This window comes from Pseudophryne corroboree, chromosome 5, assembly GCF_028390025.1.
Source record: "Pseudophryne corroboree isolate aPseCor3 chromosome 5, aPseCor3.hap2, whole genome shotgun sequence".
NCBI lineage: Eukaryota > Metazoa > Chordata > Amphibia > Anura > Myobatrachidae > Pseudophryne > Pseudophryne corroboree.
The window spans coordinates 276,259,681-276,287,559 of NC_086448.1; the positions used below are offsets into that span (position 1 = coordinate 276,259,681).

General features: G+C 46.0%; 1 protein-coding gene across 1 annotated transcript in view; it reads left to right on the forward strand.

Annotated features, from left to right (window-relative positions):
* Positions 1 to 27,879, forward strand: part of ATP2C1 (ATPase secretory pathway Ca2+ transporting 1) — a 288,376-nt gene that overhangs the window by 105,515 nt on the left and 154,982 nt on the right. The window contains exons 6-7 of the mRNA XM_063922357.1: positions 24,018 to 24,079; positions 24,509 to 24,617. Of these exons, the coding sequence (XP_063778427.1) occupies positions 24,018 to 24,079; positions 24,509 to 24,617 (171 nt within the window). The remainder of the gene's footprint in view (positions 1 to 24,017; positions 24,080 to 24,508; positions 24,618 to 27,879) is intronic.

Consider the following 27,879-nt stretch of genomic DNA (forward strand, 5'->3'; position numbering starts at 1 on the left):
AACAATCACTTAAGAGCTTTCTATCACATCTCAACAACAATGACCGCAATCTGCAATTCACCTCACATTACAGTCAAGAAAAGGTGGAATTTCTAGATCTCAATATCTTTGTAAAGGAAGGGACGTTGCACACCAACACATTCAATAAAGCAGTTGATGTAAATAGCTTTATACTAGCCTCAAGTGGACATCATCCTACCTGGCTCAACGGTATCCCGATGGGCCAGTTTAAAAGACTTAGACGCAACTGCTCTAGGCTAAATGATTACGACACACAGGGACACACCCTGAGTGAAAGATTCAAGGAGAAAAATTATCACCCTGACTTGGTAAAAAGGGCCTTTGACACAGTTCGAGCAAATGATCGCTCAACACTTTTGGACTACAAGGACAAATCTGCACAAAAAAAAAATATGACTGAAGGACCTATATTCATCACACAATATTCTGACCAGGCACATAAAGTCAAGAAGATCCTCAAAAAACACTGGCCAATATTACTACAAGATGACACCTTGGCAGAGATACTACCACAGAATCCTAAGGTAGTATACAAAAAAGCTCCAGACATTAAACAAAAACTTATACATAGCTGCATACCTCCGACAAACACCACACAGACTACCATTGATGGCTCACATAGCAAAGGAGGGTTTTTCCATTGCGGGACATGTGTAGGTTGTAAGGTAACCAATTCCAGGAGTACTACACCAACATATAGCATAATATCTGAGGCGAATACACATGAGTATAAGATAAGGGATAGGTTGACATGCCACAGCAAGGGCATTATATACATCCTCCAATGCCCATGTGTTAAACAATACGTAGGAAGAACAATACGACCACTGAAAGTCAGAATTGGGGAACACGTACGCAACATTAGGAAAGGCACAGAAGATCACCCATTATCCCAACATTTCAAAGAGTTTCACAACTCAAACCCTGCTCTACTTAAGTTCACTGGTGTAAAAGAGGTCAAAAAGAACTGGAGAGGAGGTGATTACATCTCCAGAATCAATAAGGAAGAACTGTGCATGATGATTAATTTAGGGACACTGGCCCCCAAAGGGCTCAACATTGACAACGAAATTAGGTCTGTCATATGCAAATGAAGACATATCCCATTTCAATTCAATTCAACAGCAGCTACATTCACTATTCTATGATATTCTTACATCAAAGTAGTGACAGGCATTGGTTAATGCTGTAGAGGGTTAATCATTATTCTCATGCCTTTGAACATAGCCTCAAAATATCCCAAGGTTCATTATTTTGAGTATTAACACCATTCTGCAAGTTTGATTCATATAACTGCTATATTGTAACTTTATATATATCCTTTTCACTACGAATATATTTTTCCATTATTTTCCTTTTTTCAATACTGGGCACACTCTAAAGCACTGTGATGTCACATCCTCCCATAAACTTTGATTGACAAGTTGTGAGCCAATCACAAAGCCAGATAATACTGGGCACAATCTAAAGCACTGTGATGATGTCACATCCTCCCATAAACTTTGACAAGCTGTGAGCCAATCACAAAGCCAGATAATACTGGGCACACTCTAAAGCACTGTGATGATGTCACATCCTCCCATAAACTTCGATTGACAAGCTGTGAGCCAATCACAAAGCCAGATCAGAGGACCAATGGGAATTGATCCCACCCTATCAGGACACCTTAAATTCCTGCAACCTAAACACACAAATGACTCCCAGAGGAAGACCCTAACAGGTCGAAACGCGTTGGAGCTACCCATCTATACTACATTGGACTGAGGACGAATATTCACTACAAAGAAGGACAGTACTGCTAATCCTTTCCGCAAACCATCCGGTCACGTGATCCGGAGTTCCGGAAGCAACCGGTTGCCAGGCGACGGAAGAAGCCCGAGACAGCGGAGAGTGGAAGGCGGAGGGGAAGGGAGAAGGTAAGTCCCTGTAGGAGGAGGAGAGGCGCAGCCAGCCGCTCGGAGAGCTCCGGCCGGGTCCACTTCGCCTCTGTGACAGGCGCACACCCCAGGTCAGCGGCCCCACAGAGCGGGCCTGATTCGGGCGCTCTACTGTGGGACGTGCTGCAGGAGGAATAGCGCCAGTCCAGGGTCCTTATTCTCCACTCTAACCAAAGCATACACTACCGCTGTCAACTGTTCATCACTTCACAAGAGAATCCTTCACTTCAGAGCACAGATTAGCGGGACGCCGCTGTCTGTATAGACTTGTAAACCGTTTGGACTTTAGTACATATTATCATTAATATTTTTTTGTGGCATTTTTCTTTTTCTTTTTTTTTTTTTTTTTTTTCGACTTTACAAAGATTACAGCATTTGTTCTTTCAATTGAACCTTGCACTTCAGAATTTAAGCTCAAACCAGGAGCGTGCCCCAATCACTGATTGACTTTTAAACCGAATTTATACCTGTTGGGAAAGAAAGTATCTCAGCATCTTAGAATAAACAACCTTAAGTATATTACCTGCTTTTTCATTATTGATTTTAGTTTCACTTTATAACCGTACATTCACCACTACAAATAGGGTTTGAGCGCTGGTTCCCTGTGGATTTATCCACATCTGTATACTTACTAAAAAGTCTGACCAACGCTCGCCTAAGTCCAAGAGGTCCTCTAAGCGAGCGCTCGTCTCCTCACAATCCACTGCTGTCACTGACATCTCGTCTGATGAAGACAGCACATACACTGACCCCACAGGTTCTTACTCAGATACGGCTGATGGGGAGGGTAGTTCACATGTGGATGTTCCTGATCTTTTGGAGGCTATTAAGTTAATTCTGCAGATTACGGATGATCCCGAGCCATCCGTTCCTCCTAAGAATCCAGATAGGTTCAAGCGTCAGAAGGTGATTAAACAGGTTTTATCTCACTCTGACCACCTAGTGGATATACGTCAGGAACCCTGGCAAAGCCCGGGTACGAAGTTTGTGCCTCAAAAGAAGATGCTGGCTCGCTATCCCCTTGCGCCAAAGCTGTCTAAGAATTGGGAAACGCCTCCTCCAGTATACTCACATGTGGCTTGGATGGTGGTTTCCTCAGCTCTACCTGTCACTACCGTCACGTCTCTAAAAGAGCCTACGGATAAACTCGTCGAGGGTTGTTTAAAAGCGATTTACACTCTCACGGATGCTGCACAAAGGCCCACTATTGCAGCTACATGGGCGGCAGAGGCTATTGAAGCATGGGCCTTGGAGTTAGAAGCTGAAATCTCCTCTGACCATGCTAGACAATGCTTGTCATATATTGTCACAGCTTCTCGCTATATTAAAGAGGCGGCTTCTGATGCCGGTATCCTAGCTGCCAAGGCCTCTACTACGTCAGTCCTGGCTCGCAGGATATTGTGGCTGAGATCCTGGTCTGTGGATCTGGACTCTAGAAAAACCCTGGAGGTGCTCCCTTTGAAGGGGGATATTCTGTTTGGGGAGGACTTAAATAAGATAGTGGCTGACTTGGCTACTGCCAAAACTGCCTGTCTGCCTAATACAGCTCCTTCTGTGTCGAAGGCCAAAGGCACGTCCTTTCGCCTCTTTCGTCCTTCAGGTAAAGCAAAAGGTCAGGCGTACCATAAGCAGGCCCGCACTTCCAAACCTGATAAGCCGAAGCCCAAAAGAGCCTGGGCTGCCCGTCAGCCAGCAGCCAAGACCGATAAGCCTGCAGCATGACGGGGCGGGCCTCCCCCTGGGGGATCCCAGGGTGGGGGCCGGCTTCTAGGGTATACCCAGGAATGGTTGAAGACCACTTCAGATGCCTGGGTACGGGAAGTAGTCTCTCGAGGTTACGCCATAGCCTTCAAAAACCGACCCCCTCATCGATTCTGCCAGACAGACGTCCGGTCGGACCAGACAAAGGCAAACACTCTGCATTCGGTGGTACAGACCCTCCTGGATACAAGAGTCGTAGTACAGGTGCCTCTTGCTCAGAGGGGCCGGGGGTACTATTCTCCGCTGTTTCTAGTCCCGAAACCGAATGGGTCCTCCCGGCCCATTCTCAACCTCAAGGCACTGAACAAGTTTGTGAAGGTTTCCAAGTTCCGTATGAAAACCCTTCGCTCTATAGTTCTGGCCTTGGAACCTGGGGACTACATGGTCTCCCTGAACATACAGGATGCTTACCTGCATATTCCTATAGCAGTGTCACATCAACAATACCTGAGGTTCGCTATTGGCAACCTCCATTACCAGTTTCGGGCGTTACCTTTTGGTTTAACAACGGCTCTGCGAGTCTTCACCAAAGTTATGGCGGTTATGACGGTGGTACTCCACCGTCAAGGGGTCAGGATACTGCCGTATCTGGATGACTTGTTAATCCTGGCAAATTCCCCAGATCATCTCCTGCGTCATCTGGATATGACGGTCCGGTTTCTACAAGCCCACGGGTGGCTCATCAACTGGAAGAAATCCTCCCTGGTACCTGCTCAGAGCATGGTGCATCTGAGAGTGCTGTTGGACACTCAAAACCAGAGGTTGTTCTCGTCTCAGAAGAAAGTCCTGAAACTTCAGGACAGGATTCGTTACTTCCTTTCTCGTCCGCAAGTGTCGATACATTCGGCAATGCAGGTGCTGGGCCTCATGGTATCGGCATTTGACATGGTGGAGTATGCTCAATTCCATTCTCGCCCCCCCCAGAAGCTGATTCTAGCCAAGTGGGACGGCCTGCCTCACCGGATCAGGTCTTAAATGATCTCTTTGACTCCGGAGGTCCGTCTATCGCTGCTCTGGTGGCTCCAAGACTGACAATTGTGCAGAAGCTGTCCCTTCTGGATATCCAGCTGGGTCCTGTTGACGACAGATGCCAGTCTAAGAGGTTGGGGCGCGGTGCTGGAGCAGCACTCCTTGCAGGGTCGGTGGACCAAGGAGGAATCTCTCCTCTCGATCAACATTCTGGAATTGCGGGCGGACTTCAATGCGTTGAACCTAGCCCAGCATTTGATTCAGAACCGTCCTGTTCAAGTACAGTCTGACAATGCCACCACAGTGGCTTACATAAATCATCAAGGCGGCACTCGAAGCCGTTTGGCAATGAAGGAAGCCTCACGGATTCTACGTTGGGCAGAATGCCATCTACCGGCAGTATCGGCAATATACATTCCGGGAGTCCTGAATTGGGAAGCGGACTTTCTCAGTCGTCAGGACGTGCATGCCAGCGAGTGGGGCCTCCAACCTGAAGTGTTTCAACTCCTCGTGGAAAGGTGGGGTCTTCCAGATGTGGATCTGATGGCTTCTCGACACAATCACAAGGTTCTGGTCTTCGGAGCAAGGACAAGGGATCCTCAAGCAGCATTCGTGGATGCGCTGGCAGTGCCGTGGAGGTTTCGGCTGCCGTACGTGTTCCCTCCGGTGTCACTCCTGCCCAGGGTAATTCGGAAGTTCAAGCAAGAAAAAGGAAATCTGCTTCTCATAGCTCTGGCGTGGCCCAGACGGCACTGGTTCTCAGACCTTCAAGGCCTATCGTCAGAGTTTAGTACAGCCAAACTTTTGGCTTTTCTACAGCAGGGCCTAGATTTTGGCCTGCGTCTGGCCTCCCTCAAGGTTCATATTTCTGCCTTGTCGGTGTGGTTTCAGAGAAAAATTGCGACTTTACCTGATGTTTATACTTTCACTCAGGGTGTGTTGCGTATCCAACCTCCCTATGTCCCGCCTGTGGCTCCTTGGGACTTGTCGGTGGTTTTGGAGGCGTTACAAGAGTCTCCATTTGAACCTCTTGGTTCAGCTGACCTTAAGTGGCTTTCCCTTAAGGGGGTGTTTCTGTTGGTTATTGCCTCTGCTAGAAGAGTGTCGAATTTGGGTGCCTTGTCTTGTAATTCCCCATATCTGATTTTTCACCGTGACCGGTCGGTTCTTAGGACTCGTCCCGGATATTTGCCTAAGGTGGTTTCTTCGTTCCACCTTAATCAGGAGATTGTAGTTCCAGCTTTTGTCTCTCCTGATTTGTCTCCCAAAGAGCGGTCTTTGGGTGTGGTACAGGCTCTCCGTATCTATGTGAAGAGAACTGCTTCTATTCGAAAGTCTGATTCTCTTTGTTTTGCTTGGATTTCACAAATGTGGCTGGCCTGCTCACAAGCAGACCCTGGCCAGGTGGATCAGAATGATGATTGTGCATTCTTATGTGAAGGCTGGTCTGTCGGCTCCTGTTCACATTACGGCCCATTCTACTCGGTCTGTTGGACCTTCTTGGGCGGCCCAACGTGGTGTGACCCTTGATCAATTGTGCAAGGCGGCTACGTGGTCCTCCGGGAACACGTTCATAAGGTTCTATGCCTTCGATACTGCCGCTTCCCAGGATGCTTCCTTTGGACGCCGAGTTCTTGTGCCCGCTACAGTGCATCCCCTCCCATAAGGAACTGCTTTAGGACATCCCCCATTGTCCAGACTTGTGGAGCCCAGTGTACCCCGCAGCAGAAAACGAGTTTTATGGTAAGAACTTACCCTTGTTAAAACTCTTTCTGCGAGGTACGCTGGGCTCCACAAGGCGCCCACCCTGACGCACTTTGCTTCTTTGGGTTGATATGGCATTAGCCGCTGACACTTCTCTTGTCGTGAGAGTGTGGTGTATGTGGCTACTAACCGTTGTTGTCTCTTTTCCTGCTACTGCATTGGGCTGGTTAACTAAACTGAGCTCCTGTGCTGGGAGGCGGGGTGATATAGGAGGCGGCGCTATGCATCTTGGGAAGAAGGTCAAAGCTTTGAGCCTGTTGGTGCCTCGGATCAAGATCCTACTCTACACCCCGTTGTCCAGACTTGTGGAGCCCAGAGTACCTCGCAGAAAGAGTTTTAACAAGGGTAAATTCTTACCATAAAACTCGTTTTTTGTGCGATTTCTGTTGTCAGCACTTTCAACTATGTAAAGAACAAAGTATTTAATAAGAATATTTCATTCATTCAGATCTAGGATGTGTTGTTAAAGTGCTCCCTTTATTTTTTTTGAGCAGTGTGTGTATATATATATATATGCGTGTATGTATGTACGTATATGTGTGTGTGTGTATATATATATATATATATATATATATATCTATATATCTATATATATCTCTATCTATATATATATATATATATCTATATATCTTTCAAACTTAACACAGGCATCAGATATACACAAGGTATTCTGTTCAAATATACGTACCCAACTCGCTTTGTGATAAAGTGAACTTCACGTATAAAGGTTTCTTTACACGGAGTTGAACCACACCTTCATAGATCCAAATTGTTTATTTTGTCTGTCAGCACCAATGCTATTTCGACCTTCTTGGTTTTTTTTTCAAGGAATATTTATTACCTTTATTTTTTTTTTGGTTCTTCCACAAAAATGGTTTAGAGTGGTGCCTTTGATCTGTCCCTATTGTGTGTACTAGAGATCTATATTGGATCTGTGTTTTGGGCAGATTATTAGAGGATTTTGATTTGGCGGACACTGGAGAGTGCCAGAATACACACATTCACTAATTACTCTATGCTGAGCTGCTACCTGGTCGGGGAAGAACACTTTTTGTTAAGTTCTACAAGTTTGATACCCTGGCCAAAGAGGATACTCTGTTTGGCAGCCGGTGCTGCAGCAGTCTCCACATGTTTCTGCCCGTTCTGGAAGCTTTGGGACGTCCCCATCATACTATGTTCCCCAATATCCTTCTTGGATGCTAGAGAAAATAGGATTATAATTACCTACCGGTAAATGCTTTTCTCTTAGTCCATAAGGGATATTGGGGGGCAGACGTATAAACCTGAAGAAGGCATAAGGAAGTGATAAACCAGTGATATGTGCAAGGTGATAAAGGCACCAGCCAATCGGATCCTAACTGTTAATTTACATATTGGAGCTGAGTGGCTTGTGCCTTTATCACCTTGCACATATCACTGGTTTATCACTTCCTTATGCCTTCTCCAGGTTAATACATCTGCCCCATTGGGCGCCTGCCTCAGTGAGTTGACTTTTCTGCAGGTTCTTGTTGGTTACCTGTTCAGCTGTTGATGCTGTTACCAACCGTTGCTGGTTGTTATGTTAGTGGTGCGCTGGTATGTATATCTCACCACACTTTATCATATTCCTTCTCTCGTATATGTCCTTTCTCCTTCGGGCACGTTTTTACCTATAACTGCCTGTGGGAGGGGGCATAGAGGGGAGGAGCCAGCACACCCAGTTGAAGAATTTTAAAATGCAATGGCTCCTTTGGACCCCGTTTATACACCCATCGTACTAGATTCCCCAATTTCTCTCACGTCCTAGTGGATGCTGGGAACTCCGTAAGGACCATGGGGAATAGCGGGCTCCGAAGGAGGCTGGGCACTCTAGAAAGATTTATGACTACCTGGTGTGCACTGGCTCCTCCCACTATGACCCTCCTCCAAGCCTCAGTTAGATCTTGTGCCCGGCCGAGGTTGGATGCACACTAGGGGCTCTCCTGAGCCCTTAGAAAGAAAGTATAGATTTAGGTTTTTTATTTTCAGTGAGACCTGCTGGCAACAGGCTCACTGCAGCGAGGGACTAAGGGGAGAAGAAGCGAACTCGCCTGCTTGCAGCCGGATTGGGCTTCTTAGGCTACTGGACACCATTAGCTCCAGAGGGATCGACCGCAGGCCCAGTCCTTGGTGTTCGGTCCCGGAGCCGCGCCGCCGTCCCCCTTACAGAGCCAGAAGCAAGAAGAGGTCCGGAAAATCGGCAGCAGAAGACATCAGTCTTCACCAAGGTAGCGCACAGCACTGCAGCTGTGCGCCATTGCTCCTCATACACACTTCACACTCCGGTCACTGAGGGTGCAGGGCGCTGGGGGGGGGGGGGCGCCCTGAGAAGCAATAATAACACCTTGGCTGGCAAAAATACCACAATATATAGCCCCAGAGGCTATATATGTGGAAAATACCCCTGCCAGAATCCATAAAAAAGCGGGAGAATAGTCCGCGGAAAAGGGGCGGAGCTATCTCCCACAGCACACTGGCGCCATTTCTCCTTCACAGATCCGCTGGAAGGAAGCTCCCTGGCTCTCCCCTGCAGTCTACACTACAGAACAGGGTAAAAAGAGAGGGGGGGCACTAAATTTAGGCGCAGTATAAATTATATAAAAGCAGCTATAGGGGACATAACTCAGTTAGTCCCTGCATTATATAGCGCTCTGGTGTGTGCTGGCATACTCTCACTCTGTCCCCCCAAAGGGCTTTTGTGGGTCCTGTCCTCATTGGAGCATTCCTTGTGTGTGTGCGGTGTGTCGGTACGGCTATGTCGACATGTTTGATGAGGAGACTTATGTGGAGGCGTAGCAGATGCCGATAAATGAGATGTCGCCCCCTGTGGGCCGACACCAGAGTGAATGGATAGGTGGAAGGTATTACCCGACAGTGTCAACTCCTTACATAAAAGGCTGGATGACGTAACAGCTATGGGACAGCCGGCTTCTCAGCCCGCGCCTGCCCAGGCGTCTCAAAGGCCATCAACGCTCCCTCAGATGGCAGACACAGATGTCGACACGGAGTCTGACTCCAGTGTCGACGAGGTTGAGACATATACACAATCCACTAGGAACATCCATTACATGATCCCGGCAATATAAAATGTGTTACACATTTCTGACATTAACCCAAGTACCACTAAAAACAAAGGGTTTTATGTTTGGGGAGAAAAAGCAGGCAGTGTTTTGTTCCCCCATCAAATGAGTGAATGAAGTGTAAAAAAGCGTGGGTTTCCCCGATAAGAAACTGGTAATTTCTAACAAGTTACTGTTGGCGTACCCTTTCCCGCCAGAGGATAAGTTACGCTGGGAGATATCACCTAGGGTGGATAAGGCGCTCACACGTTTGTCAAGGTGGCACTGCCGTCTTAGGATACGGCCACTTTGAAGGTACCTGCTGATAAATAGCAGGAGGCTATCCTGAAGTCTGTATTTACACACTCAGGTACTAGACTGAGACCTGCAGACTGCTGCAGCGTGGTCTGTACCCCTTTCAAACAGGGATACTATTTTGCAAACATAAGACGTCGTCTTATATATGAGGGATGCACAGAGGGATATTTTGCCGGCTGGCATCCTGAATTATTGCAATGTCCATTCTGTCAGGAGGGTATTGGAGACCCGACACTGGACAGGTGATGCTGACTTTAAAAGGCACATAGAGCCTTATAAGGGTGAGGAATTGGTTGGGGATGGTCTCTGGGACCTCGTATCCACAGCAACAGCTGGGATGAAAATATTTTACCTCAGGTTCCCTCACAGCCTAAGAAAAGCACTGTATTATCAGGTACAGTCCTTTCGGCTTCAGAAAAGCAGGCGGGTCAAACGAGGGAAGAGGGAAAAAAGCTGCACCAGCAGCCAGTTCCCAGAATCAAAATTCTTCCCCTGTTTCCTCTGAGTCCACCGCATGACGCGGGGGCTCCACAGGCGTAGCCAGGTAGGGTGGGGGGCCGCCTCAAAAATTTCAGCGATCAGTGGGCTCGCTCACAGGTGGATCCCTGGATCCTTCAAGTAGTATCTCAGGGGTACAAGCTGGAAGTCGAGGCGTCTCCCCCCCGCCGTTTACTCAAATCTGCCTTGCCGACAACTCCCTCAGGCAGGGAGGCTGTGCTAGAGGCAATTCACAAGCTGTATTCCCAGCAGGTGATAGTCAAGGTGCCCCTACTTCAACAAGGACGGGGTTACTATTCCACACTGTTTGTGGTACCGAAACCAGCCGGTTCGGTGAGACCCATTTTAAAATGGAAATCCTTGAACACTTACATAACAAAGTTCAAGATGGAATCGCTCAGGGCGGTTATTGCAAGCCTGGACGAGGGGGATTACATGGTATCCCTGGACATCAAGGATGGTTACCTGCATGTCCCTTTTTACCTTCCTCACCAGGAGTACCTCAGATTGTGGTACAGGTTTGCCATTACCAATTCCAGACGCTACCGTTTGGACTGTCCACGGCACCGAGGGTGTTTACCAAGGTAATGGCAGAAATTATACTGGTCGGAGTAGCACTATCTCAGGAGGTGCTACAACAGCATGGCTGGATTCTGAACATTCCAAAGTCACAGCTGGTTCCTTCCACTCGCTTACTGTTCCTGGGGATGATTTTGGACACAGAACAGAAAAAAGTGTTTCTCCCGCAGGAGAAAGCCGAGGAGCTGTCCTCTCTAGTCAGAGACCTCCTAAAACCAAAAAGGGTATCGGTGTATCGTTGCACACGAGTCCTGGGAAAAATGGTGGCTTCATACGAAGCAATTCCATTCGGCAGGTTCCATGCGAGGACCTTCCAGTGGGACCTCTTGGATAAGTGGTCGGGATCGCATCTTCAAATGCATCAAATGATAACCCTGTCTCCAAGGACCAGGGTGTCTCTACTGTGGTGGCTGCAGGGTGCTCATCTTCTAGAGGGCCGCAGATTCGGCATACAGGACTGGGTCCTGGTGACCACGGAGGCCAGCCTTCGAGGCTGGGGAGCAGTCACACAGGGAAGAAACTTCCAGGGCCTATGGTCAAGTCAGGAGACTTCCCTACATATAAATTCTGGAACTGAGGGACATTTACAATGCCCTAAGTCAGGCAAGGCCCCTGCTTCAAAACCAGCCGGTACTGATACAGTCAGACAACATCACGGCAGTCGCCCATGTGAACCGACAGGGCGGCACAAGAAGCAGGATGGCAATGGCAGAAGCCACAAGGATTCTCCGATGGGCGGAAAATCACGTACTAGCACTGGCAGCAGTGTTCATTCCGGGAGTGGACAACTGGGAAGCAGACTTCCTCAGCAGACACGACCTACACCCGGGAGAGTGGGGACTTCATCCAGAAGTCTTCCTGCTGTTGGTAAACCGTTGGGAAAGGCCACAGGTGGACATGATGGCGTCCCGCCTCAACAAAAAGCTAAAGAGGTATTGCGCCAGGTCAAGGGACCCTCAGGCGATAGCTGTGGACGCTCTAGTGACACCGTGGGTGTACCAGTCGGTTTATGTGTTCCCTCCTCTGCCTCTCATACCAAAGGTACTGAGAATAATAAGATGGCGAGGAGTAAGAACGATACTCGTGGTTCCCGGATTGGCCAAGAAGGGCTTGGTATCAGGAACTTCAGGAAATGATATCAGAGGACCCATGGCCTCTGCCGCTCAGACAGGACCTGCTTCAGCAGGGGCCCTGTCTGTTCCAAGACTTACCGCGGCTGCGTTTGACGGCATGGCGATTGAACGCCGGATCCTGAAGGAAAAGGGTATTCCGGAAGAAGTCATTCCTACGCTTATTAAAGCCAGGAAAGATGTTACGGCAAAGCATTATCACCGCATATGGCGGAAATATGTTGCATGGTGCGAGGCCAAAAAGGCCCCAACAGAGGAATTTCCACTAGGTCGATTTCTACATTTCCTGCAAGCAGGAGTGAATATGGGCCTAAAACTAGGCTCCATTAAAGTACAGATCTCGGCTCTGTCGATTTTCTTTCAAAAAGAACTAGCTTCAGTACCTGAAGTTCAGACATTGTGAAAGGAGTGCTGCATATTCAGCCCCAGTTTGTGCCCCCTGTGGCACCTTGGGATCTCAACGTGGTGTTGAGTTTCTTAAAATCACATTGGTTTGAGCCACTAAAAACCGTGGATCTAAAATATCTCACGTGAAAAGTGGTCATGTTATTGGCCTTGGCTTCAGCCAGGCGAGTGTCAGAATTGGCGGCTTTCTCATGTAAAAGCCCTTATCTGATTTTCCATATGGATAGGGCAGAATTGAGGACTCGTCCCCAGTTTCTTCCTAAAGTGGTGTCAGCGTTTCACCTGAACCAGCCTATTGTGGTGCCTGCGGCTACTAGGGATTTGGAGGACTCCAAGTTGCTAGACGTTGTCAGGGCCCTGAAAATATATGTTTCCAGGACGGCTGGAGTCAGAAAATCTGACTCGCTGTTTATCCTGCATGCACCCAACAAGCTGGGTGCTCCTGCTTCTAAGCAGACTATTGCTCGCTGGATTTGTAGTACAATTCAGCTTGCACATTCTGTGGCAGGCCTGCCACAGACAAAATCTGTAAATGCCCATTCCACAAGGAAGTTGGGCTCATCTTGGGCGGCTGCCCGAGGGGTCTCGGCTTTACAACTTTGCCGAGCAGCTACTTGGTCAGGGGCAAACACGTTTGCAAAATTCTACAAATTTGATACCCTGGCTGAGGAGGACCTGGAGTTCTCTCTTTCGGTGCTGCAGAGTCATCCGCACTCTCCCGCCCGTTTGGGAGCTTTGGTATAATCCCCATGGTCCTTACGGAGTTCCCAGCATCCACTAGGACGTCAGAGAAAATAAGAATTTACTCACCGGTAATTCTATTTCTCGTAGTCCGTAGTGGATGCTGGGCGCCCATCCCAAGTGCGGATTGTCTGCAATACTTGTACATAGTTATTGCTAACTAAAGGGTTATTGTTGAGCCATCTGTTGAGAGGCTCAGTTGTTTTCATACTGTCAAACTGGATATAGTATCACGAGTTGTACGGTGTGATTGGTGTGGCTGGTATGAGTCTTACCCGGGATTCAAAATCCTTCCTTATTATGTCAGCTCGTCCGGGCACAGTGTCCTAACTGAGGCTTGGAGGAGGGTCATAGTGGGAGGAGCCAGTGCACACCAGGTAGTCCTAAATCTTTCTAGAGTGCCCAGCCTCCTTCGGAGCCCGCTATTCCCCATGGTCCTTACGGAGTTCCCAGCATCCACTACGGACTACGAGAAATAGAATTACCGGTGAGTAAATTCTTATTATCCCTTATGGACTACGAGAAAAGGATTTACCAGTAGGTAATTAAAATCCTATTTTGTTCCCCCATCCCTGCTCTAAAATTATTTAATTCATTTTTGTTTTACACTTACAGGGGTCGATTCAATTCGGCAATTTATGAATAGCGCCGGGAATTAGCTCCCGACGCTATTCAATTCAGCTGCTAGTTATCCGCAATTGTCGGGAATTCTTCTCTCATCCGCTGCCACGCGGCCGGCGCGAGGCTGATTCTGTCGGGAATCAGCCTCGCGCCGGGGAGTTAAGTCGGAGAATGCCCGTTCTCCCGACAATTCAACCTGTTTAGTCGGCGAGAACGGGCCATCGCCGACTTAACTGGAGCTGAATTGAATAGCGGCAGGAGCTAATTCCCGGCGCTATTCATAAGTTGCCGAATTGAATCGACTCCATTGTGCTGTTATTGAGTTATACCATTCTGTATGTATGATTTTTTATTAGTGTTATGTTAAGTTTAAACTCCAAACTTGCTATATTTAAACCAGCAAACTATTCTGGTGGCTAAAAGCCTGCTACTGAAAGTAATAGAGCTCTGCAGTATCCCATGGGATCTGGGGTGACTGATTAAAAATAGAACTACTGGAATTACAAGTGGGGACTCTCCGTATAATTTAAGGGGTGGCAAAAAAGTTGTATTGCAGGGAATACCAGTGGTACATTTTAAGCAGTCCTTGAAATTATGCAATGCTTTCTGTGAAAGCTACAGCATATGCAAAAACTAACAAAATTCCCTGGCTTGTTACATCTGTGTCACCCGACATCTTTGTCTGGCTCTGGAATATCGATCTCCGTGGTACTTTTCATCAGCGTGTTTTTCTCTAACGTCCTAGTGGATGCTGGGGACTCAGTAAGGACCATGGGGAATAGAGGGGCTCCGCAGGAAACATGGGCACTTTAAGAAAGAATTTGGATTCTGGTGTGCTCTGGCTCCTCCCTCTATGTCCCTCCTCCAGACCTCAGTTTGAATCTGTGCCCGGACGAGCTGGGTGCTACTTAGTGAGCTCTCCTGAGCTTGCTATAAGAAAGTATTTTGTTAGGTTTTTTATTTTATTTTCAGGGAGCTCTGCTGGCAACAGACTCCCTGCATCGTGGGACTGAGGGGAGAGAAGCAGCCCTACTCTCTGAAGATAGGTCCTGCTTCTTAGGCTACTGGACACCATTAGCTCCGGAGGGATCGTACACAGGATCTCACCCTTTGTCGTCCGATCCCGGAGCCGCGCCGCCGTCCACCTCGCAGAGCCGGAAGACAGAAGCCGGGTCAAAGAAGCAAGAAGACTTCCAAATCGGCGGCAGAAGACTCCAGTCTTCACTGAGGTAGCGCACAGCACTGCAGCTGTGCGCCATTACTCCCACACTACACCCACATACTCCGGTCACTGTAGGGTGCAGGGCGCAGGGGGGGGCGCCCTGGGCAGCAATTAGGACCTCTTGGCAAAAGTTGGACATGTATACAGTTGGGCACTGTATATGTATGAGCCCCCGCCATAATATTGTACATAAACGCGGGACAGAAGCCCGCCGCTGAGGGGGCGGGGCTTCTTCCTCAGCACTCACCAGCGCCATTTTTTCTCCACAGCTCCGCTGAGAGGAAGCTCCCCAGGCTCTCCCCTGCAGATTCACGGTAGAAGAGGGTAATAAGAGAGGGGGGGCACATAAATTAGGCGCAAAAACATAATATACAGCAGCTACTGGGTTAACACTAAGTTACTGTGTGATTCCTGGGACATATAGTGCTGGGGTGTGTGCTGGCATACTCTCTCTCTCTCTCTCTCTCTCTCTCTCTCTCTCTCTCTCTCTCTCTCTCTCTCTCTCTCTCTCTCTCTCTCTCTCTCTCCAAAGGGCCTTGTGGGGGAACGGTCTTCAAAAAGAGCATCCCCTGTGTGTGTGGTGTGTCGGTACGCTTGTGTCGACATGTTTGATGAGGAAGGCTATGTGGAAGCGGAGCGGGAGCAAATTAATGTGGTGTCTCGGCCGACACCTGATTGGATGGATATGTGGAAGGGTTTAAATGATAATGTTAATTCCTTGCATAAAAGGTTGGATAAAGCTGAAACCTTAGGACAGTCGGGGTCTCAGCCCATGCCTGATCCTATGTCGCAGAGGCCGTCAGGGTCTCAGAAACGCCCACTATCCCAAATTGTTGACACAGATACCGACATGGATTCTGACTCCAGTGTCGATTACGATGATGCAAAGTTACAGCCTAAATTGGCTAAATCCATCCGTTATATGATTATAGCAATGAAGGATGTGTTGCACATCACAGAGGAAACCCCAGTCCCTGACAAGAGGGTTCATATGTATGGGGAAAAAAGGCAGGTGGTGGCCTTTCACCCTTCACACGAGCTAAATGAGTTATGTGAAAAGGCTTGGGAATCTCCAGATAAAAAACTGCAGATTTCCAAACGGATGCTTATGGCGTACCCTTTCCCGCCATCGGACAGGTTACGCTGAGAATCCTCCCCTAGGGTGGACAAAGCGTTAACACGCCTATCCAAGAGGGTAGCCCTGCCGTCACAGGATACGGCCACCCTAAAAGATCCTGCGGATAGAAAGCAAGAGGGTACCCTGAAGTCCATTTATACACATTCAGGTACCTTACTAAGGCCGGCAATTGCGTCGGCCTGGGTGTGTAGTGCTGTAGCAGCATGGACGGATACCTTATCTGAGGAACTTGATACCTTAGACAAGGATACTATATTAATGACCCTGGGGCATATAAAAGACGCTGTCCTATATATGAGAGATGCTCAAAGAGACATTAGCCTACTGGGCTCTAGAATAAATGCAATGTCGATTTCTGCCAGAAGGGTCCTGTGGACTCGGCAATGGACAGGTGATGCCGACTCAAAAAGGCACATTGAGGTTTTACCTTACAAGGGTGAGGAATTGTTTGGGGAGGGTCTCTCGGACCTGGTCTCCACAGCTACTGCTGGAAAGTCAAATTTTTTACCATATGTTCCCTCACAACCTAAGAAAGCGCCATATTACCAAATGCAGTCCTTTTGATCACAAAAAGGCAAGAAAGTCCGAGGTGCGTCCTTTCTTGCCAGAGGCAGGGGCAGAGGAAGGAAGCTGCACAACACAGCTAGTTCCCAGGAACAGAAGTCCTCCCCGGCTTCCACTAAATCCACCGCATGACGCTGGGGCTCCACAGGCGGAGCTAGGCCCGGTGGGGGCGCGTCTCCGAAATTTCAGCCACAAGTAGGTTCACTCCCAGGTGGATCCCTGGGCGATAGAGATTGTGTCTCAGGGATACAAGCTGGAATTCGAAGAGATGCCTCCTCACCGATACCCCAAATCAGCCCTGCCAGCTTCCCCCTTAGAGAGGGAAATAGTGTTGGCTGCAATTCACAAATTGTATCTTGAGCAGGTGGTGGTCAAGGTTCCCCTCCTTGACCAAGGAAAGGGTTATTATTCGACCATGTTTGTGGTACCGAAACCGGACGGTTCGGTCAGACCCATATTGAATTTAAAATCCCTGAACATATACCTGAAAAGGTTCAAGTTCAAGATGGAATCGCTCAGAGCGGTCATCGCAAGCCTGGAAGGGGGGGATTTTATGGTGTCTCTGGACATAAAGGATGCATACCTTCATGTCCCCATTTATCCACCTCATCAGGCGTACCTCAGATTTGTGGTACAGGGTGGTCATTACCAATTCCAGACGTTGCCGTTTGGTCTCTCCACGGCACCGAGAATATTTACCAAGGTAATGGCGGAAATGATGGTGCTCCTGCGAAAGCAAGGCGTCACAATTATCCCATACTTGGACGATCTCCTCATAAAGGCGAGGTCCAGAGAGCAGTTGCTGATCAGCGTAGCACGCTCTCGGGAAGTGTTACAACAGCACTGCTGGATTCTAAATATTCCAAAGTCGCAATTGATGCCTACGACCCGTCTGCCTTTCCTGGGCATGATTCTGGACACAGACCAGAAGAGAGTTTATCTCCCGATGGAGAAGGTTCAGGAGCTCATGACACTGGTCTGAGACCTATTAAAACCAAAACAGGTGTCGGTGCATCACTGCACGCGAGTCCTGGGAAAGATGGTGGCATCATACGAGGCCATTCCCTTCGGCAGGTTCCATGCGAGGACCTTTCAATGGGATCTGTTGGACAAGTGGTCCGGATCACATCTTCAGATGCATCAGGTGATCACCCTATCCCCCAGGGCCAGGGTGTCTCTCCTGTGGTGGCTGCAGAGTGCACACCTTCTCGAAGGTCGCAGATTCGGCATTCAGGACTGGGTCCTGGTGACCACGGATGCTAGCCTCCGAGGGTGGGGGGCAGTCACACAGGGAAGAAATTTCTAAGGGCTGCGGTCAAGTCAGGAGACTTGCCTTCACATCAACATCCTGGAACTAAGGGCCATATACAACGCCCTACGTCAAGCGGAGTCCCTGCTTCGCGACCAACCGGTTCTGATTCAGTCAGACAACATCACCGCAGTGGCTCATGTAAACCGCCAAGGCGGCACACGGAGCAGGGTGGCGATGGTAGAAGCCACCAGAATTCTTCGCTGGGCGGAGAATCACGTAAGCGCACTGTCAGCAGTGTTCATTCCGGGAGTGGACAACTGGGAAGCAGACTTCCTCAGCAGGCACGACCTCCACCCGGGAGAGTGGGGACTTCATCAGGAAGTCTTCACGCAGATTGCAAGTCGGTGGGAACTGCCACAGGTGGACATGATGGCATCCTGCCTCAAAAAAAAGCTACAGAGATATTGCGCCAGGTCAAGGGACCCTCAGGCGATAGCTGTGGACGCACTGGTGACACCGTTTGTGTTCCAGTCAGTCTATGTATTTCCTCCTCTTCCTCTCATACCCAAGGTGCTAAGAATCATAAGAAAAAGAGGAGTGAGAACAATACTCATTGTTCCGGATTGGCCAAGAAGGACTTGGTATCCAGATCTGCAAGAAATGCTCACAGAGGACCCGTGGCCTCTGCCTCTAAGACAGGACTTGTTGCAACAGGGGCCCTGTCTGTTCCAAGACTTACCGCGGCTGCGTTTGACGGCATGGCGGTTGAACGCCGGATCCTAGCAGAAAAAGGATGAAGTTATTCCTACGCTGATAAAGGCTAGGAAGGATGTGACAGCTCAGCATTATCACCGTATATGGCGAAAATATGTGGCTTGGTGTGAGGCCAGGAATGCTCCTACGGCGGAATTCCAGCTGGGCCGTTTCCTTCACTTCCTACAGGCGGGAGTGACTTTGGGCCTTAAATTGGGTTCCATTAAGGTTCAGATTTCGGCCTTATCCATTTTCTTTCAAAAAGAACTGGCTTCTCTGCCTGAAGTTCAGACGTTTGTAAAGGGAGTGCTGCATATTCAGCCCCCTTTTGTGCCTCCAGTGGTACCTTGGGATCTTAACGTGGTGTTGAGTTGCCTGAAATCACACTGGTTTGAACCACTCAAAACGGTGGAATTGAAATATCTCACGTGGAAGGTGGTCATGCTATTAGCCTTGGCTTCGGCTAGGCGTGTGTCAGAATTGGCGGCTTTGTCACATAAAAGCCCTTATCTGGTTTTCCATGCGGATAGAGCAGAATTGCGGACTCGCCCACAATTTCTGCCGAAAGTGGTTTCATTCTTTCATATAAACCAACCTATCGTGGTGCATGTGGCTACTACTGACTTGGAGGATTCCGAGTCACTGGATGTGGTCAGGGCTTTGAAGGTTTATGTAGCCAGAACGGCTAAGGTCAGGAAAACAGAATCTTTGTTTATCCTGTATGCTTCCAACAAGCTTGGGGCGCCTGCTTCAAAGCAAACTATTGCTCGCTGGATCTGTAACACGATCCAGCAGGCTCATTCTGCGGCAGGGTTGCCGCTGCCTAAATCAGTTAAGGCCCATTCCACAAGGAAGGTGGGCTCTTCTTGGGCGGCTGCCCAAGGGGTCTCTGCATTACAGCTTTGCCGAGCGGCTACTTGGTCAGGTTCAAACACCTTTGCAAAGTTCTACAAGTTTGATACCCTGGCTGAGGAGTACCTTGTGTTTGCTCATTCGGTGCTGCAGAGTCATCCGCACTCTCCCGCCCGTTTGGGAGCTTTGGTATAATCCCCATGGTCCTTACGGAGTCCTCAGCATCCACTAGGACGTTAGAGAAAATAAGATTTTACTTACCGGTAAATCTATATCTCGTAGTCCGTAGTGGATGCTGGGTGCCCGTCCCAAGTGCGGACTTCTTCTGCAATGCTTGTATATAGTTATTGCTTAAATAAGGGTTATGTATAGTTGCATCAGGGTTGATCTGATGCTCTGTTGTTGTTCATACTGTTAACTGGGTAAAGTTATCACAAGTTATACGGTGTGATTGGTGTGGCTGGTATGAGTCTTATCCTGGATTCTCAAAATCCTTTCCTTGTACTGTCAGCTCTTCCGGGCACAGTTTCTCTAACTGAGGTCTGGAGGAGGGGCATAGAGGGAGGAGCCAGAGCACACCAGAATCCAAATTCTTTCTTAAAGTGCCCATTTCTCCTGCGGAGCCCGTCTATTCCCCATGGTCCTTACGGAGTCCCCAGCATCCACTACGGACTACGAGAAATAGATTTACCGGTAAGTAAAATCTTATTTTAATCTATTTATTTAAATATTGATATTAAAGTTTAGCCTGGATTTGTAGGTAATGAGTATGGTTAAGACTGAGCAAGATCATTCTACAGCGAAGTTCATTATTGTTTATTAGTTAGTCAGAGGGAGTAGTGGAGAAAGGCTAACCAAGAGGAACCGTTACTAAAATAGCGTTGCGCTGAAAATTGCTTTAGGTAAAGAAAACTGGCTCATGAAATTAAGAAAGTTAGCATAGTAACGTGTAAATGAAGCGCTGTCCAGGTCAGAATATAATTAAAAAACACAAAACATTTATTAAACACATTACATACATACGAATCCATACGGCTGGTGTGTATACTATTAAAAACTAGTTAGAGAACCTACAGTATTCAAATTCTCACAGCCACTCCGGAGTTAATAAGCTTCCTTAGTGCACAGTTGTTAGTCACAGTTACTCAAGCAAAGCAACATCAACTTGAAGCGGTTTATAATGTTCAATGCATAATTCATTGATTGTAGTAGCATGCAAAGCTTGTTAGTATCAATCAATTCCTGTCATGCAGATAACTGTATTAGCTGCCCTCAATTGCAGAGGTATAACACAGTGTATACTTAGCAGTCCAGCGTGGCCACGCTATATTTAATAGCTCCGTGTGTCTTCAGACCTAGAGACTCGGGCAAATCAGGTGACGTCTCAGCCTTTTAGTTTCAGTCCGGTCCTCATGCTATGAGCAATACTGTGAGAGATGTTTGAGATCCCCAGCCACAGGTAGCACTCCTCTACGCGGCCCAGATATTGACATATACACGATCTAAGGATAATCTTCTCTAATTAGTAGATTATACAGTAATAGCCAAACCTATAAATCTGAATCAATGCTAAAATATATACTAACAGGACAAGACTACATAAATTTTGCGTGTCATCAAACTGGTGACCTGCACTGTAAAGGTCAAAGGTCATCGTCCACCAATAATAGGTAATAAGATATCTCAATTCTCGGACATCTAATATTGTTAACATACCACAGTCAGTATCAACTTAGTATATAAAGAGAAGGGCATCGCGATATTGTTATAAAGGCTGGTATTACAGTGCTATACAAAAGGACCCGACAGAGACCAAACACAGTCCACCCCAGAGGTGAATAACGCATCAAAAACCAATCAAGAAATTTATTATCATACTACATATAAATACAAAGATACAAAAATAACAATACAAAGAAGCTGAGCAATAAAAACTATAATAAAAAAGAATAATAGTACGTGTGTGTGTGTGTGTGTATATATATATATATATATATATATATATATATATATATATATATATACACATACACATACACATACACACACACACACACACATACACATACACATACACACACACACACACACACACACACACACACACACACACACACACACACACACTCTCTTTGACTGGGGTGGGACACCTGTCAAACCGTTATGCAGGTGTCCTAAGGCGAGCTCAGGGTGGACAGAAACCTCCTGTGGAGCAGAAGGATATAAATATGCATGTGTGTATATATATATATATAGGATAGTAGGTGCTCTCATTCCGTCCATCAATAGCCGCAGTGCACATTGTAAACAGTACGTACGTACGTACGTACATACATACAGTCCAGTGTATGGCATTCAGCAGTTTTCTTCAAAAAATTCAATCGGTCAGCTTCATAAGCAATGTTTTAGTTTTACACTTTTTTAAGCTGCAGGATAACTGTGCTGCTTGAAAAAGGGTAATAAACCCAAAACGCTGCTTATGAAGTTGACTGATATTACATTGCAGGCGGCACTCGGAATAACTTCAGTCAGAGACAGGTTAGCAACAACGTTTCAAAGTTTATGACTTCGTCCTCAGGTTACAAAAGACACAAACAATCACATACCTTTATAAATGCTCCCCACCATGTGCAGTGTGCTCCGGCACGGGTCCGGCGTGCAGACGCCCACTGATGACGTCGTCATGCCTCGCCATATCTGCAGAGCAACGGACTAAACAAATATTACCATACATAAAGGTAATAACATTTACAAAACTGACAAATATAATGCAAGATAAAAACACATGCGTCTCCCAAGTATACATAGCAGTTATAACATGATTATTCATATTAATGCACTAAAAGCTTCCACACGATTACTGTAATGGACAATCAATACTATCATCACATAATAACTGATATTTCATAGAAAGCAATGCAGCCCTAATGTTTCGGTAAGACCTTTAGAGGCAATGGTTTGAAACTCATAAATCCATCTGGATTCTTTATGCAGCAGGCGTAAGGATCGATTGCCCCCCCCCGCTATCTCGCTGGCTCATAATCAGTGATCATGTATTTGAGACCCGCTATATTATGCTTAGCTTGTACAAAATGCAGAGCAACTGGCTGATCGCTCTTGCTGGCCAAAAGGGCATTTCTGATGGCCAATTTATGATTAGCCTTCCGCTCTCTCAATGTGCTGTCCGTTTTCCCGACATAATTGAGCCCGCAGGGACAGGTGATCAAATAAATAATAAATTTAGTCGTACACGTCACCCTATGATTAATCATATACTTGCGTCCACTATATAGATGACAAAAAAGGTGCCCGTAGACAAGGACCTGCACGTGGTGCAATTAAGACACTTGAATCAGCCTTTAAGGGAAATGAAGGAATTTTGTTCACTCTGAGATGACTGTAGGCCAGTTATATCTGTCCTAACGACCCAGTCCCTCACATTTTTCCCTTTAGTATATGTGGGCATGGTGGTGGTCTCATTTAAATTCAGATCCCTATCAGTACCCAAAACAGGCCACAATTTTTTTTGCTGCTCTCGAAATCCCAGTACTGTAAGAGATAAAATGGTTCACCCAAGGTAACCGTTTATTAACAGAGTTTTTTGGTTTCTGACGCCGTTGGCATATTTTCAGTGATGTGAATTTTTCAATACAAGTTGTTCAATAAAGTCTGTGGAGTGCTGCTCTTTTTTTTTTTTTTTTTCTACACAGCCTTGCAATAGGTTCAGGAAAAAATTGTTTGTATGTGTGTATATATATATAAATATAATAATATAGTTGCTCTGTCAGGTGGGTGGCTTCTTTATGCCCCACAAATGTTGTCACATCACAATTGTTAGGAAAAACTGCTTCCCCAACCACTAGCTAAGCTCAAACCAGCCCTCTGTCACCCAGCCACTAACTGGCATGCAAGCCCTGCCCACTGGTTCCACAGACCTGTATTCCTTCACACAATTAGTCACACCCATGTAGAGCAACTGTCCTAGGGAGTGAGTCCTGTTTTGAGCATCAGAACATGGTAAAGAACCCTCTTTGCCATAATAAAAAAATATATACTCTCTTAGGGGGACATTTACTAAGCAGTGATAAGAACAGAGAAGTGAGCCAGTGGTGCAGTTGCCCCATCAACCAATCAGCAGCTCTGTATAATTTTATAGTATGCAAATTATAGATGTTACTTCAGTGCTGATTGGTTGCCATGGGCACTTCTCCACTGGCTCACATCTCCACTCTTATCACTGCTTAGTAAATTTCCCCCTCAATCTGTTAAATTTTAGTAATTGTGCAAAAGTTGCGTTTTACATTTGTTCCCTGCTGACACTGCATTCTTTTCACTTGTGTGTACGTTCTAAAATGTATTTATGCATTCATTGAACCGTTCCATTGACACTGGGGTGTTTTTTGTTGTTGTTTTAGGAGTATCGGTCTGAAAAATCATTGCAAGAGCTGAGCAAGCTAGTACCACCAGAATGCCACTGGTATGCTTTATTTCACACTTTGAGTTGGACTGTGATTTCCTATAGTGCTTGTTCATACAGATCTCTAGTTTCTTTTTAGCAGACACTTTTCTTCTAACATATTCAACATTTATAGTATAGTTTCTTATACCAATTTTCATAAATATGCTTTCATTATGTCTTTCCAGTTCAGTACTTGCCCACCCTGCTTGTGCACCCTCCTCCCGAAAAGTAGACAACCCCCTTGCTTGATGTTATCCCAGTGTTTGGAATTATGCAGTTCTAGTTTAGGATTCAAAACTTGTAATCTATTTCCTTGCTTGTCTAAGTGTGGTGTTGTAATAATAGACCATTAAAGGAATTGTAGAGAAGTTCTACGTTAAGGTGGAAGACGTTAAACGACTTTAGCGAGAAGATAAAGATTTCAGGTGTCATTGTTTTGTTTTCTAGTGTAAGGGAGGGAAGATTGGAACATATGCTTGCCAGAGAATTGGTGCCTGGGGACACAGTCTGTCTGTCAGTCGGAGACAGAGTTCCTGCTGACTTGCGGTTATTTGAGGTAGGTTTTTCTATTTTGAGGTTTTTGGGTTTAGTTTTTTTGTTGGTAACAGGAATCTAAAAATGACCTTGCAATGAAAATGTAAAATTTAAACACATTACATTGCATCAAAAGTACAGCTAACCTTATTTGGGATTATACTCAGGATTTTGGTGCATTTGGTAAATTGCATGATTGTATAATCAGATTTCCTGTTCTTCATAATTTAAGAAGTAGACAACAGTGATAATATCATCTTGGCAATTAGAACATACATTATTATGTTGGCCCATATTCATCAGAAGCATACGCTTTTGTAGCTTGGTATAAATACCAATCCCATATGGGATTCATTTTTCAAAAGCAGTTTGTTCAATTTTTTTTGCTTAGTTTCACTTTAATGCTTTTAATGGAAGTAATTGTGATAATTTTGTAATGACCTCTTCACAAAGTCACAATTGCGGGATTCGTATTTCTGTCTTAAACTACTGTAGTATCTACTGAATCTGTCTAAAGGTGCATACACACGGTGCAATGTAACCTTACGATTTTTATTATGTAGTCAAAATCATTAGGGAAAGTTAGTGCAAATCACACTGTGTACACAGCTTGTGATACCGATGCACGCTCCCGTGGGGTCAGTATCGCAAGAAAATATACACTGCAGGCACGTCAATCTGGACTATATTGTGTACTATCTAGTACATAGTATAGTCAAAATTGGTGCTTAGTCAAAATCTCACTCACTATCTTTGAGATTTTGACAATGTATCGGAGGTTCAGGGCTCCGTGGTGTTCAGGGGAAATTGCAAAGTCAAAATCGGAGACAGTCAATATCTCACTAAGGCTCCAAAGGGGGCAATGACTTCAGAGATCACTTAAAATATGCTGTGGCTAGCATCCATAGCTTTTCAACTGGGACTGTGTGTATTTTAGTCAGCCAGGAGGCTAGAGCAAAAAAAGACTTTGTGTAAAGAAGTAGAGTAGGATTTTATTAATATAATTTGGGACTCTGTATTCCCCAGGACAGGCTGTCCATGTTTAGATGGTTTCCACACCCCACTAGGACATGTACTACCCTGTTCCCGGCCAAATGGGTGCTTATATTGTTAAATAAATAAGCACACTCTTAAGGTGTGTACACACGGTGAGATTTATCCTTGCGATTTTGACTAAATAGTCAAAATCGCAAGGAAAGTTCGTGCAAATCGCAAGGTGTTAGCCACCTTGCGATACTGATGCGATCCCGATGCACGGTCCTGCGGAGTTGGTATCGCAAGGTTAGATAGGCTGTGCAGGCAAGTCAGTTTTGACTACCTAGTACAAAGTGTAGTCAAAATTGGCGCTTAGTCAAAATCGCACATAGCCAATATCGCATAGTCCATATCGGATAGTCAAAATCGAAGATAGAATCGTTAATTAAAAATCTTATTTTCAGAAACTTAAAATATTCCAACATGAAAATTACTATACCATTAAACACATATAGTATTATTAACAAATATCCATTAAGTTATTTCTATAGGGCGCACACATTCTGCAACGCTTTACAGAGAGCATTTGGCTATTCAGTTTCTGCCCCAGCGAAGTATACAGCCTGTATTCCCTACCACATGTATTTACACACATACACTAGGGTTAAAAGCCAATTAACCTACCTGTAAGTATTTGGATTGTGGGAGGAAACAATAACATGGAAACTCCACACAAATAGGGCCTGGGAGGGATTCAAGCCTAAGACCTCGTTGCTGTGAGGCAGCAAACTAACCATTGTGCCACCATGATGCCCCAGGGGCATGATGTATCGGGTTTTTAGTTTTGCATTTTTTATGAAAGATACAAGTTGCTGGAAGAGATCTTCGTATTAAATCCTCAGGCACAAAATGTAACTTTAAGGTAGAGCCTTGCTGCAGATGAGAGGAATCAATCTACATGACAGGTTCTCTTACTGAAACACTTTGGATCGTGAAAGGAGATGTTCAAATCTGGTTATCATTCCTTGAAGGTTACTATCCTTAGGTTTTAAACAAGGACAAAAAGACAGGGTGATTTATATTGGGGGAAAGAAAATGCAATTAAAAAGCCATGTAAAAAGTTGAGAAAATAAAACAAGAAGTTTTTTCTTCTGTTTGAGTTTTCCAGTTTCATTGGAAAGTATAATCAAAGTGATTAAAAACAATCAAAAGAAAAGATTTATAAGGGGGGGTCTATCCAATTACTCCCGAAAATGTTTAATCTGTGGGAAAAAAAGGGGTGTTTTGTGGAATATTATTTTTTTCTTTTTTTTTACATTAGCGCAGATTTTTTTTTTTCACCGTGTCCAATTATTCCCCTATTTTTCAACTGAAAAAACAGGATCCAGATTAAATTACCAGACCTATGTGTTTTCTAGAGATGAGCGGGACCGGTTCTACTCGGTTTAATTCAGATTTACTCTGTTCTCAAAACGACATTTTATTGGCTCACGGATGTCTCTTGTTTTGGATAGCCAATAAGATGCCGTTTTGAGAACCGAGTAAATCAGAACCCGCTCATCTCTAGTGTTTTCACCCCCCAAAAAATGGAACACTAAGGGCTGGTTACTGCCAATAAGTGCCGGCATCGGGGCTAATTGGATATCCCGGGGGAGTTAATTAGCCGTGGTACATTACCATGGCTAATTGTATACCAGAAATAGGCTGCTTACAGTGTCCCTTGCCATGCATCAATATGCTTCATCTGCAAATGTTATGCCAGTTCTTTTGTACACTATAAGAAAAGTATGACACAATATTGAGGAAAAGGTATGTAGTCTGTAAAAAGGCAAAAGACCGGTCAGGCACAAGTGATGTGTGCCATGCACTGTTATGCTTTACTTACGACTTTAGACCAATTGCTTTGTGACAAAATATATCCTAAGTACCCAGTACACTATATGTGTGTTCAGACACACAATTGGGGAAAACGTGCACAGGAATCCTGACCTGTTGGTTGCGCCAGGTGTCTTGCGCCACATAGCACAAAAAGGATAGGTGTATGAGGGCACATGTATTTGTTAATGTTTATATGGACGTATCAGAGTCTCTATGGTGCAAAGCAATAAGTTGCTCCAATGGTCCTTGACAGATGTAGTCATGTTGACCTTTACGACTGAACATGTCGACGTACTGCATGTCGACATTATGAATGGTGCCAGTGTAGAGATTTGCAGTTGACAAGACCGTTGTATTGGCGAGCGAGTAAGATCAGTCTTGCTGCTGCTGTATTGAAGAGCAAATATATTTGAGCGAAATGCCATTAAGCA